Here is a 12,241-nt window from a genome sequence, read left to right on the forward strand (position 1 = left end):
TTTTTTTTAATGCTTGACTAATTCTAAACTGGTTTTAGTATCAAAAGCCATTGAAAATTGCCCTTTTTTGTACTTACACATTTAAAGAATATGTTTCATAATTTGCAAACTTTATTTTAAAGAATCTCTGTTGAGTGCAGAATTATTCAGTTATGATGTGCTCAGTCCACTCTTTGAAGGGAGCCAGTTTCTTTGGTACCAATTCTTTGAAATGTCCCTTCAAAAGACTGGCTCATTTAAAAAAAAAAAACATTTACTTTAAAGAACACCAGCTGGTTTAACAAATTTTATCGGAATAATAACCGGAAGACAAAAATTGGATCCGCTTCAGCCTTTTTCAGATGTGTTACCAGTTATTTGTAGACCAAAACAAAATTTTGTTTTTGTTTGTTTTGTGAAATATTACACTTTGTTGTATTGTTCTGGATACAAAGAGCTTCCAGATGCTGCTACGGTAGCTTTGGTTCAGACTATTCATTTTGACTGTACAATTTGCCAGCCACTCACTTTAAATTAAGCCTGTCCCACTTTCTCTTTTAGATCACTGGTACTAGGCACCCATGCTCAGACAGAATCAGAATCAGACATACTTTAATAATCCCAGTATGTCTGATTCTGATTCTATCTGAACATGAGTGCCTAGTACCAGTGATCTAAAAGACAGAGTGGGACAGGCTTAATTTTGTTAAGGCAGTGTTGACAACTCTGAAGACAAAATGTGATATTTGCATCGCAAATAAGCATTGCTGTGCTCCTCTTCTTGTGCATGTTCTCAGTCTCACTCAATACATCAGCTAATTATCACCTTGTGTCTGCATCAGTGTGAAACAGCAAACAAAAAAAGAAAAAAAAAGAATGTTTTACAACTCTGGCTTGGTTTCTATGGTTCTTGTCAAGTAGCTTATCAGAAGATTTGGTTAATTCATAAATGTTACAAATCGAAAAAATACTTCTCTTCAGGCTGGGCAGTAATATCTCATAAAAAAATAGGTTGTGGGTCTCAACAAGGCTAGCCTGTATAATTAGAGGTAAAATGAAAACCCACCATGTTACACATCTCAGGGGCATCATTCTGGAAATTTGGTCAAAGAAAGAAAGAGGAAAACATGGTTAATTTCCTATAAAAAGTGACAAACAAGGTTAAATGCTTGTAAGCACTGTGCAAATACTACAACTAACGAACCAATTAGTTGCTAACATTTTTAAAATTAGCATCTGCTCCATGATAAACTCAATGATTACTTTAATGGGTTATTCCATAAGTCTAACTGCATTGATTGCATTGATCATCTCTGGTTTAAATTCAAACAGTGCTACTCAAGAACTATGTTCCTTTTTAGAACATTGTCATGTAAATGTGTACACAGAAGGGGGGGGGGGGTCTTGTTTTCAATGGATCTTTGATGTATAAATAGAGCATAAGGGCCTAAAAATATATCCAAAGGTTGTTTAAAGCACACACCTTCACATCTGGGACTCATAATAAAGGTTTATTATACTTCACCAAATTCATTCGTACACATTCAGCAAGTAGCTAGCACTCTGTGAGCCTGACTTGATATTGATGTGGGTGATTTTAACATCAAATTACCCCTCTAATTTACTCAATGTATAAACTGTACACTTAGCTTCACAATAATTATGCACACATTTATAAACCTTGCACTAAAGTTAACTTTAGTAAGCTTACAACTCATTTTCACAGTTTAAGAAAAACCCTCTGTGGGTCATGGATAAGGAGAGGACTATTTACTAACGCATGTTCACACATCTATAAAGGATAAAGTTTTATAAATGTGGAGAACTGATTTCCACTGAGGTATTTTTTAATAGTTTATTAACATAATTATTTTAAGCAAAGTCAGAAATGTACACACATTATTATCATACCTATAAAACAATTTGCAAAAGCCCAGATGATGGTGTCTTTGTTACCTAATTAAAGTTGATATGAGTTTATTGAAGGCACACTTCTAGAAATATTTTAAGACAACACCTCAAGACACACTGCTTCCTAATGTAACATCAAGGAAAAATCTTAAGAAATCAGCCAAAATATCAAGAAAAGTATTGTGGTTCTTCGCTAGTCTGACTAATCCTTGGGTACAATTTCCAGAGGCCTGGAGATGCCACATTACTGTTCAAAAATTATACTCAACTATAAACGGCATGCCATCATACTGTTAAAGAACAAAAAACGCTTTTTTCCCCCTAGAATTTAATGTTTTTAGTGTGAGATGTGCGTTTCAACCCCAGAACAAAAGCAAAAGACCTTGCTATGATGCTGGCTGAAGCTGATAAGAAGCTGCCATTATCCTCAGTGAAACAAGTCCTGTACTAGCATAGGTTGACAGGCCTCTCAGAGGTATTTGCTCTGTAAATATCTGGTTTTAAATGTATGCGTTGATAATTGCACACATGAGCTGACATTGCTGTAAAAGAGTTTTAGTGGGCCAAAGTTAGAGACATTTTTTTTCTAACTTAAGACCTGCATAAACAGAGAGTTATTAAATTTGACATTTTTTAAAAGAGGAAAGTTTGAGTGCTAAGGTCAAGTATCAGAAAATGAGTAGGAAAACGTCAACGGGTAGTGTCACAGGCCAGTGTGGGTTTTCCTCAACAAAATGAGCATGATACATTCTTTTAAGCTTTGACCGTGAAGCTTTTCTGACCTTTTTCCTGAAGTGATTATAGTGGACCTCTTTTAGATGTGATCTTTTTCGGCCTTCCCTGCAGAGGTTTGTAAACCAAAACCATGATCTTTACATAACAATAGTTTTCATTCCTAAACTTAGACAGAGTTTAGCCATGCGGGTGACAGGTCAGTAAACAGTCATCATATGAGTCAGTTTTCCAACTAACAAATACTGTTTTTAAAGTCTGAAACATATTTTTCTGATTTTTACGGGAAAATATTCTACAAATTAACCAGATTTGGAGTGTTCCCCAGCCAGGCTGTTCTCCTTGGCTTGGCTACACATTTAGCTAGCTGCTCCAGCAGCTCAATGACATAATAAGGGCCTCACTTTTTTCAGTTTCTAATTAAATCTACCAGAGAGAGCAGATCAGCTTAATTGTTTTCACCTGGATTTTATGTCGCCACACACCCAGAAGTTGCAGCACGGTCTCACACTGATCACCAGCAGTTGACACGCTGTGCCGGGCTCTCGGAAAAAGCATCCAGTATAAGATAGAGAGAGAAAGAAATATATCAGAGGTAATTGTATACTGCAGACTAATTTGTGATTGGATACTTTAAACCCTAAACCCTGCAGATTTTCTCTGACTCCCAACACACATATTGTGTTCTTGCCTTAAAAGGAGCTATAAGTAAGATATTTACTGTAAGATTAACCAAAATCATTCTCATTTGTCACCTGGGATGGAAGTAACATTCCATATAAACAATCCGTCCTCTCCATGAACAATGTCTTGGTAACATTTTTTTTCCTTTCAAACCTAGTGGTACGGTCCGGAACCACTTTGGTTCAGAGTGTAGCCCGTGTTTACTTCCTGGTTCCTGAGCCAATCATATGAGTGTTTCCAGGGTTCCCAAAACAAGCAGACCAGAAATAAAGCAGAATACAACATCATAGATCTATCCTGTAGAAGCACAAATTCTGTGCAACAACAGAGTAAATAGCAAGTGTCCCTGAAGAAAGGGACACTTGCGAACAACACACTTGTGTTCGTTCTGCTGTTTTTGTCATTAAGGTACGTTTGTCATGACAATTTATTTCTCTGTCAACAAATTAATCGATGAGTGCTTACACAACACAAATTGCCATATTGAGTCAGATCTGTTGATTTGACAGAAATGAGGGAGAACTGATCATGCTTCTAGAATGAAGAATGGATATTCTTAGAGGAATATCTTATGCTAAAGATGACGGGATGGGGAAGGGGTATGAGCTAATAACAGGGCTAACCCTTGGAAATGGGATTCAGAACAAACAAGTCTGGGCAAGGAGAGCATTGCACTCCAAAAATCTGGCCTTTATGAAGAGTGGCAAGAAGAAAGCTGTTCCTGTAAGAAAACTCATAAAACTTTGTTTTCTCAGTTCGCCACCAGCCATGTATGGGGCTCAGCAAACATGTAGACGAAGGTGCTCTGGTTGGATAAGACCAAAGTTTGACTTATTAGGCTAAATACAAGGCTCTATATTTGGCACAAAGCAAACATTTCCCTTCCCCTCACCTTAAATACTCCAAGTCTCAGTGTATACCCTGGTGGTGGTGGCAGTATTATGCTGTGTGGACGCTTTTCTTTGGCATGGACAGTACAACTAGGGAGGATTTATTTCAAGATAGATGGAGCTGAATAACATGAAAGTCCTGTTAGAAAAAAATGAGATGCAAAGGAGATTCACATTCAAGTAAAGGACTGACCTTAAACATCCAGTCTGAGCTACAGCGTAAAGGTTTACATCAAATGGCCTAGTCAAAGACCAGACCTAATCTGTAGTAAGACATAAATGACTGTTTACAGAAGCTCTGCATTCTGACTCAGCTTGGCCTGTTTTGCTGATTATAATGGGGAACAACATTATGAATTAAGCTTTTAGAGACAGAGCACTAGAAGACCTGACATAATTGTAGGCAATGGTTTTCTGCATAGTATTGGTTCAGAGTGTCTGAATAATTCACAATTATGCACTACTTTGTGTTGGCCTATAGCATACAGCAAATTCTCAAAAAAACACACAAATGTTTGTGATTGTAATGAGAAAATGTGAAGAAAAGGTTGGGGTTTAATCAATAAATTGCTAACATGGTATCTATGCTTTTTACACAAACTTCTCGCAGAAAAGAAACGTGGAGCAAGAACTGAGATGCAAAAAGTGCTACAAGATAAGAACAGCTTTATCTTGTAGCAGGAGGGTTTCAGGAGGTAGTGGGTAATTCTTGGTATCTTCTACAACTTCAATTATATAGTACTTTCAGGTTAGCTTAGCTCTCCGTCTATTCCAGTCTTGAAAGTCGGGGTGACAGATGAACGATGTAGTCAGGCAGGGAAGGAGCAGGAATCCCTCCAACTATAAGAAAACAAAGCTTATTGAGAAGAGGACTAAAGGAAGAGTTCTGCTTGCTCCACTCAACTCTCTAACATCATCATTAGCACATGAGGGAGACCAGACCTCACCGCAGATAGATGTTTGTGTGTGTGTGTGGCCATTGATCCAAGAATCCCTGCTGTCAGCATGAATGAGCAGAGAACTGATGAAGGACAATGGATAGGTGGGGGGGGGGGGGGGGGGGGGGGGGGGTTGTGGAGTTCTCTATCCTCTCTATGATTTACCCTCAATTTGGCTAATAAGTGTTTTGGTTAGTTTGTGTGTGTGTGTGTGTGTGTGTGTGTGTGTGTGTAGGGATGAGGGGTGGGGTGGTTGTGTGGTCTTTGCGAAAGACATCTTTCCTTGACTCGTGCCTTTAACTCTCTGTTCTACGCTTGGCTCCGTTTTTCGAGCCTTTCCCAGTTGAGTGAGTGAAAGAAAAAAATCTGGACTATGGAAGGAGAACAGGGGGAAAAAAAGAGAGTGAATTCCTGTAAACTGGTGATTCCCCGGAATATAAAGCCCCTGTGAATAAAATCAGAACAATTTCATGGTCTGGCCTTCCCACAGTATTATTTAAGTAATACCCTGTTATTATTGAGGAGAGAGGGAGAAATGTGAAGGACTATTATCTTTATGTGGGTCCTTTAATTTTAATGTGCCACAGATTTATAGCTGGGCATTCCAGTGGGGACGCTCCTCCCTGCTCTTTAAGACAGCGGGCGGGACGTGACCACAAGGCTCTCACAACAGCCACTACCTTCTGACAAACAACCAAAATCCCCACGATCCCTCCCAACACTTTGTCCTGGCCTCCTCACAGCTGTCAAACAGCCCTCAGCTGCTCCTGACAGCCAGACGATCCCCGACAGCACACCTACCCACCTCTGCGCATGGAAGCTAATGAGCTTAAAACTGCTAAATATTGAGCTGCTTGTGTCCCAACTCAGATTACTGACTAATCTAAGTTGATAAAAACCCAGAGACACCTTTGTCCAACAGGAGAAATTAGAAACCAGGTTCTGAAATCATTTTCTAAGGTTCAACAAGAATCATTTTTTTCTTTCCTTCTCTGGCAGATTAATGAAATTGATTAACTTTAAAGCCAGCACTCAGGGAGAAGACTCAACAGCTGATTTAGGGGTCTGACTTCATTGAGATAAGAAATGTGCCATTTGTGTCTTTACAATCCTTTCAACTGTAACATTTCACTTTTCAACCACTAACCCAAGATGGAAGGCTTTTCTGTTAATTCAACCAAAGATTGGTCCGAAGTTAAAATCGGCCTTTCTGTCTAGAGGTTTCAGGTTCTCCCTGCATATGGGTTTTTGTGCTGGTACTGTGGTTACCAAAAATACCCATTGTAGCTTATTTTGACTTAATTTTGACCCATGCATTCTGACCACACCTCCCTTTGGGCTCCTGGGATATGCTCAGAAAAGTATTACATGTTTAATGAAATCTTACATTTTGTTTTGAAAGGTGTACAGAGACACAAACTTGCAATATTTCATTCTGTCTGTGTTTAATGTATTTGTAGCTCAGACATCTGTGACTCTTATGTACACTGCATTATTTCACAATGTTTTCATATCATTGTCCTTGAACCACCCCCACCCTCCACCCCCCCCCCCCCCCCCCATCTCCTCCCCTAGTCCTTCCCCATAGTTTCTGAATGAGCTGGTTAAAAAGTGATGGGGCCGTAAGACACTTCCTGGCAGACAGCTGGTTGGTGTTTCACTACAGCTAATCTTACACACATTAGGTCAAAGGTTTACTGGACAGAAAGCCATTTAAATGCAGCCTTGGAGCAGGTTAATGATGTGTGACACTCTGGAGCTGTGAAACACTTGTTCTCACCCTTTTTTCACCCTGCAAATGTGACTACTGTGTACCAGCAGAGAGGCAGTTAATGGGTGTTTTGTAAGAAGAGTTGCATCATGTTGTGCTGAACATTTCTTGAAGTCATGTTTAAAACCACCTTTATTCAAGTATTTAAAAAAATATATATTTCTGGTTTTTGATCAGGGGTCACTGTGCCCCATTAATCAGCTCTACTTTCTTTCTCGCCAGGCACTTCACCGGCCACCACCGCTCCCAGTAAAAGACCACCACCTGTCTCCAATGCGTGAAGACCCTTTACCTGTCCAAGCAAATGAGGAGAGGTCACAGAATGCAGGAGTAGGAGCAGCAGGCGGATGTCCTCCCGCTGCGGCCGGCAGTACTGGCAGCAACAAGAAGCCACGGTCCCGCACTAAGGTACAATCACTAAAATTCCTCTTAAACTTTTTCCCTTGGTTCAGCTAACATCTTGTGGCTGGGGTCACACTATAAAATGAGTCATTCAATAGGCCAGGGAGTCATTCAATAGGCCAGGGAAGCAGAGCATTAATCAGAAAAGCAGCCAAGATGTCAGATGTGCTCTGGCCAGAGGAGATCAAAATTAAACTTGTTGGTCTCCATGTGGCGGTAAGATCAATCCTGGTAGAAAACCGGTTGGAGACTGAAACGCTCTTGAAACAGGAGTGGAGGTTCACCTTCCAGCTCGACAACAATCCCAAACATACAGCCAGACTACTGGTTTAGATCAAAGCTTATTCATCCGTTAGAATGGCCCATCCAAACTCAAAACCTCTGGACCTATTCAGTTGAGAGTTGGTGGCAAAGCTGAATATTAATGCTTATAAATATCTACCCAATCTGAGATTGAGGTATTTCACAAATAAAAATGGAAAAATCCTTTAGGCCCTGTTTACATAACAACAGCACAATTCAAAGGAACATTTTTATTTCTTGCACAGAGAATCCCTGGCTCATGCGCCGTGTGACAGACCGCACATGAGCACGGCATAATGGCTGCCCACAATAAAAAAAAAAAAAAAAGACAGAAAAAGAACATAGCAATAATGGTAGATATCACAATACTGTTTTTGCTGCTGACTCTTGTGAATTTAACTATGGCTCTTCAACATGGTGCTCATAAGCACAGTTGAACCATGCTATGTATCCATAGGAAAACCTTATTCCCTGCCATTCTGAATGTTTATCAGTTGTGGCAATTTTTAGATTTGGCATATATATAAAATAAAATGAGCCAGGGATTCTGTGTATAAACAATTACATTTTCCCTGTTTAAACGATAACAGAGACCAAGACATTTTCCAACCATTCCACTCTGGAACCCATTTTCAATTTGTGCCGTTGTCAGAGAAAACATTTGCCGCTGTTGTGTAAACAGCGCCTAAGAGTTTTTGCACACGTCTGCAAGGTGAGTTTTTGCAACAACTAGTGGTGTGGATGTGTCATGAAAATGGAGTTTGTACTAAGAACATTGTCATGTAAATGTATTGACAGAAACAAACAAAAAAAAAATCCCATTTTTGATGGATCATTGTCATGTGATCAGTATAGAGGACGGACTCTGACATAATTAAAAATACATACATAGATAAATAAATGCTCAATAAATAAATGAGCATACAATTAAATGCTTAAAAAACACACCAAATAAATAAATAAATGTTGGCAGTAAATAATTCGTACAATGAGACATAAATGTACATATCTATTTTAATTAGCTTCTTTATTTATTCACCTTTGTATTAATTTATTTATCCATTGTTTCTACTTTATTTATTAATTAAGTATTGTTAAATGTATTTATTGATGCATATTCTTTGATATTTTTATATGTTTTATTTTTCCTTTGTATTTTTTACCCCATTTTTTCTTCAACGCTATTTATTTCTGTCTGTCCTTTTCACATTTCTGCATGGATTTCTGCCTCATTATGCAAATAAGTAGGTGGTGGGTCTTAAGGGGACAACTTCTACCTATTGGGTGGTTAGACTGCATAGATGAATCTACATGCTGCTGCCATCATTGCTGATGCAAACGGCCACAGTCACAATGGCTACCCAGGTTATCAGTGAGCTCAGGCTTTTAGCAACTTCATTTGAAAACAACGCTGTAATTCCTGCCTTTATTATTCGTGGTATGGATGCTCTGACAGAACATGTGTTTCAGTTACCTATTACAAAGATATATATATATATATATATATATATATATATATATATATATATATATATATATATATATATATATATATATATATATACTTTAACCCCTACTTTATATATATATACTTTAACCCCTACTTTAACCCCTGCTGCTATATATATATAAGTATATATATATATATATATATATATATATATATATATATATATATATATATACACTTAATTGAATTGAATTAATGCTTACATTTATTTTTTAGGAAATTTTTCCTCAATTTTTTAGGACATATTTTTAAATATGTCAAAGTTAGTCCTCCATAAAGGTGTATATCCATGTTATTTGACATTTTTTTCCTGTAGCTCACTCTGATTGCATACAAGGTTTTTATGGAACATCATCATGTCCTGCTAGCATATTAGTTGTTATTTTGGTGTTTTATTCTTTGTTTTTACAAATTTTATTTAGTAAATATAGCCCTTCATGTATATTTATAATAACAATGGAAGTACGACTCTGCGCATGCGCAGCAGGGGTTAAAGTAAGGAAGCGGCTAATGGCCATTAGCATCTCCCAGCGAAACAATGAAGAATGGTCCAAGATTCAGTGGAATAAAAAAAAACCAAAAAGATATATAATTCCAAGAGGGAAAACACTAAAATAGCCCTGGGAATACAATATGAATGTTGGTGTTTACTGAAGCGGATGCTAAAGCTGCCGATTACTCAGGTGTGACCGTAGAGTTGTCATGATGGGTTCAGTTTTCTTTTAACAGGCCCACATGCAGAACACAAAACAGGAGAGGTAGGATCAGTGTTAAATGATTTAATAATGATCACACAATTATCGGCGAGAATCAGGATGGTCTGGTCCAGGGGGAAACGACAGTGGCAGCAACAATGATTCACTATGAGGAAAGAGCAGAGTGGTGAGTTCAGGGGTCGTGGGAAGAACGGAAATCTCACTGAGAAAACAGGCTGATCTTACTTTGAAGTAGATGAACGGAGTCTTGGAGGGGAAACAATGTTTGTCCGGTGTCTCAGTCCTTGGTGGGTCCAGAAACAACAGAGGAGTGCGGCGGGGAGCGGACAGGCAGGCTCGGGTGCAGTGGAGAAACGGAGGAGTGGTGCGGCCGCCAGCCGTGGAGTCCAGGAGATGATTGCAAACAACGGAGAGGTGAGTCTGGAAACTCGGGCAACCTGTGGGTTCTTTCCACGGCGTCACGAGGGTGGTTCAAAAACCAGGAAATCAACTAGGATCTCCTCAAGGGATCGCCTAAAGGCAACGGAAGAAACAAAGATAATTACTTGAAAGTTCAAAGACAACTAGAAAACACAGAGGCAGGCTCAGAGGGCTCAGAAATACCATGACTGGCTAACACTCAGGCGACGCTGGGCTGGCAGCCAACTCCTTAAATCTGAGCCGCTGATGAAGATGATCGCGAACAGCTGTGGATGATGATGCACCGCACTCCCACCGGAACCTGTCGCCCTCTGGTGGTAAATGGTGGTAAGGGCGCACAGGAATTCCCACCAAGCAGCCAGAATCCCGGAACATAACAGTACCCCCCCTTCAACGGTCGCCACCTGGCGGCCTAGATGAACTGGAAGGCAACGAGGAACGATAGTCAGAGATAAGGGAAGGGTCTAAGATGGAAGAACCCGAGATCCAGGATCGTTCCTCCGGACCGTAACCCTCCCAATCGACGAGGTACTGCCAGCCGCGACCTCGCCGACGGGAGTCCACGATCCGGCGGACGGTGTATGCAGGATGACCATCAATGTCACGGGGGGGTGGAGGGGGTTCGGCTGGAGGGCAGAGCATGCTGGTCTGGACAGGTTTAATCTGGGACACGTGGAAGGTGGGGTGGACGCGGAGGGAGGCGGGCAGACGGAGACGGACAGCAGACGGGTTGATTATGGATTCAATGGGGAACGGACCAATGTATCGGGGAGAGAGTTTCTTGGAAATGGATTTGAGCGGAATGTCACGTGAAGAAAGCCAAACCTGTTGACCTGGGCTGTATATGGGTGCTGGTCTCCTCTTACGGTCAGCCAGGCGCTTATTTCTGTCTGCAGTTTGGTTGAGGTTACGGATAATGGTGTTCCAAACTTTCTGACAACGGCGGATGTGATGACGGACGGAGGTGACTGAAATATCCTTTTCCTCTGATGAAAGAAGAGGGGGTTGATAACCAATGGAAGCCTCGAACGGGGACATACCGGTAGCTGCTGAGATGTGGCTGTTGTGAGCGTACTCCACCCAAGGAAGGAATTGGGCCCAATCGGAGGGGTTGGTGGAGGTAAAGCAGCGGAGGGTGGTTTCCAAGTCCTGGTTGAGCCGTTCGGTCTGACCGTTGGTCTGGGGGTGAAAGCCGGAAGAAAGTGAGACAGATGCATTGAGAGCCGAACAGAAACTTTTCCAAACCTGGGAGATGAACTGAGGACCTCGGTCAGAGAGGATGTCCTGTGGGATGCCATGGAGTCGGAAAACGTGTTTTATTCAGAAGTTGAGCGGTTTTGAAAAGCTGTAGGCAACTTACGGAGAGGAACGAAGTGGCAGGCCTTGGAGAAACGATCGACGATGGAGAGGATGGTGGTCATCCCCTTGGAAGGAGGTAGGCCGGTAACAAAATCTATAGATACATGAGACCATGGCCGTTTGGGAACGGGGAGAGGTTGCAGAAGGCCAGATGGTGGTTGGTGAGAAGCTTTATTTCTGGAACAGGTGGTGCAGGCTTGGACATACTCACTGACATCTTTATGGACAGAGGGCCACCAAAACTTGCGGTTGACAAGTGCTATGGTACGGCTGATTCCGGGGTGTGCAGAGAATTTGGAGGCATGGATCCAGTGGAGAAAACGGGCTCGGACTGAGACAGGAACGTAGAGCTTGTTGGGTGGACAGGTGTTGGGTGCAGGTTCTGTTAGCTGAGCTTGTTTAATGATGTCTTCGATCTCCCAGGTAACGGTGGCGACAGTACAACTGGGAGGGAGAATAGTGGCAGGAGCCTTCTCGTAATCATCAGGTGAGTACAGGCGGGAAAGTGCGTCAGGTTTGATGTTACGGGATCCAGGGCGATATGAGATGGAGAGATTGAATCGAGAGAAAAACAGTGACCAGCGTGACTGACGTGGGTTGAGCCTCCGGGCAGACTGAAGGTAGGA

At 41.1% G+C, this 12,241-nt stretch overlaps 1 protein-coding gene and 1 long non-coding RNA gene across 3 annotated transcripts in view; one reads left to right on the plus strand and one right to left on the minus strand.

The window, feature by feature from the left end:
• The window catches only part of satb2 (SATB homeobox 2), a 72,283-nt gene that overhangs the window by 53,743 nt on the left and 6,299 nt on the right, over positions 1-12,241 (plus strand). The window contains exon 13 of one of the 2 annotated variants that reach the window (XM_036138823.1): positions 7,107-7,313. In XM_036138823.1, the coding sequence (XP_035994716.1) occupies positions 7,107-7,313 (207 nt within the window). The remainder of the gene's footprint in view (positions 1-7,106; positions 7,314-12,241) is intronic. The other variant, XM_036138824.1, reaches the window with a different exon arrangement.
• Positions 9,885-11,562, minus strand: LOC118563670. The gene is made up of 3 exons (XR_004931345.1): positions 10,440-11,562; positions 10,062-10,349; positions 9,885-9,981 (listed from the first exon to the last, which is right to left on the minus strand). It is a non-coding gene; the product is annotated as an uncharacterized LOC118563670 (long non-coding RNA).

This window comes from Fundulus heteroclitus, chromosome 7 (assembly GCF_011125445.2).
Source record: "Fundulus heteroclitus isolate FHET01 chromosome 7, MU-UCD_Fhet_4.1, whole genome shotgun sequence".
In the NCBI taxonomy this organism is placed as follows: Eukaryota; Metazoa; Chordata; class Actinopteri; order Cyprinodontiformes; family Fundulidae; genus Fundulus; species Fundulus heteroclitus.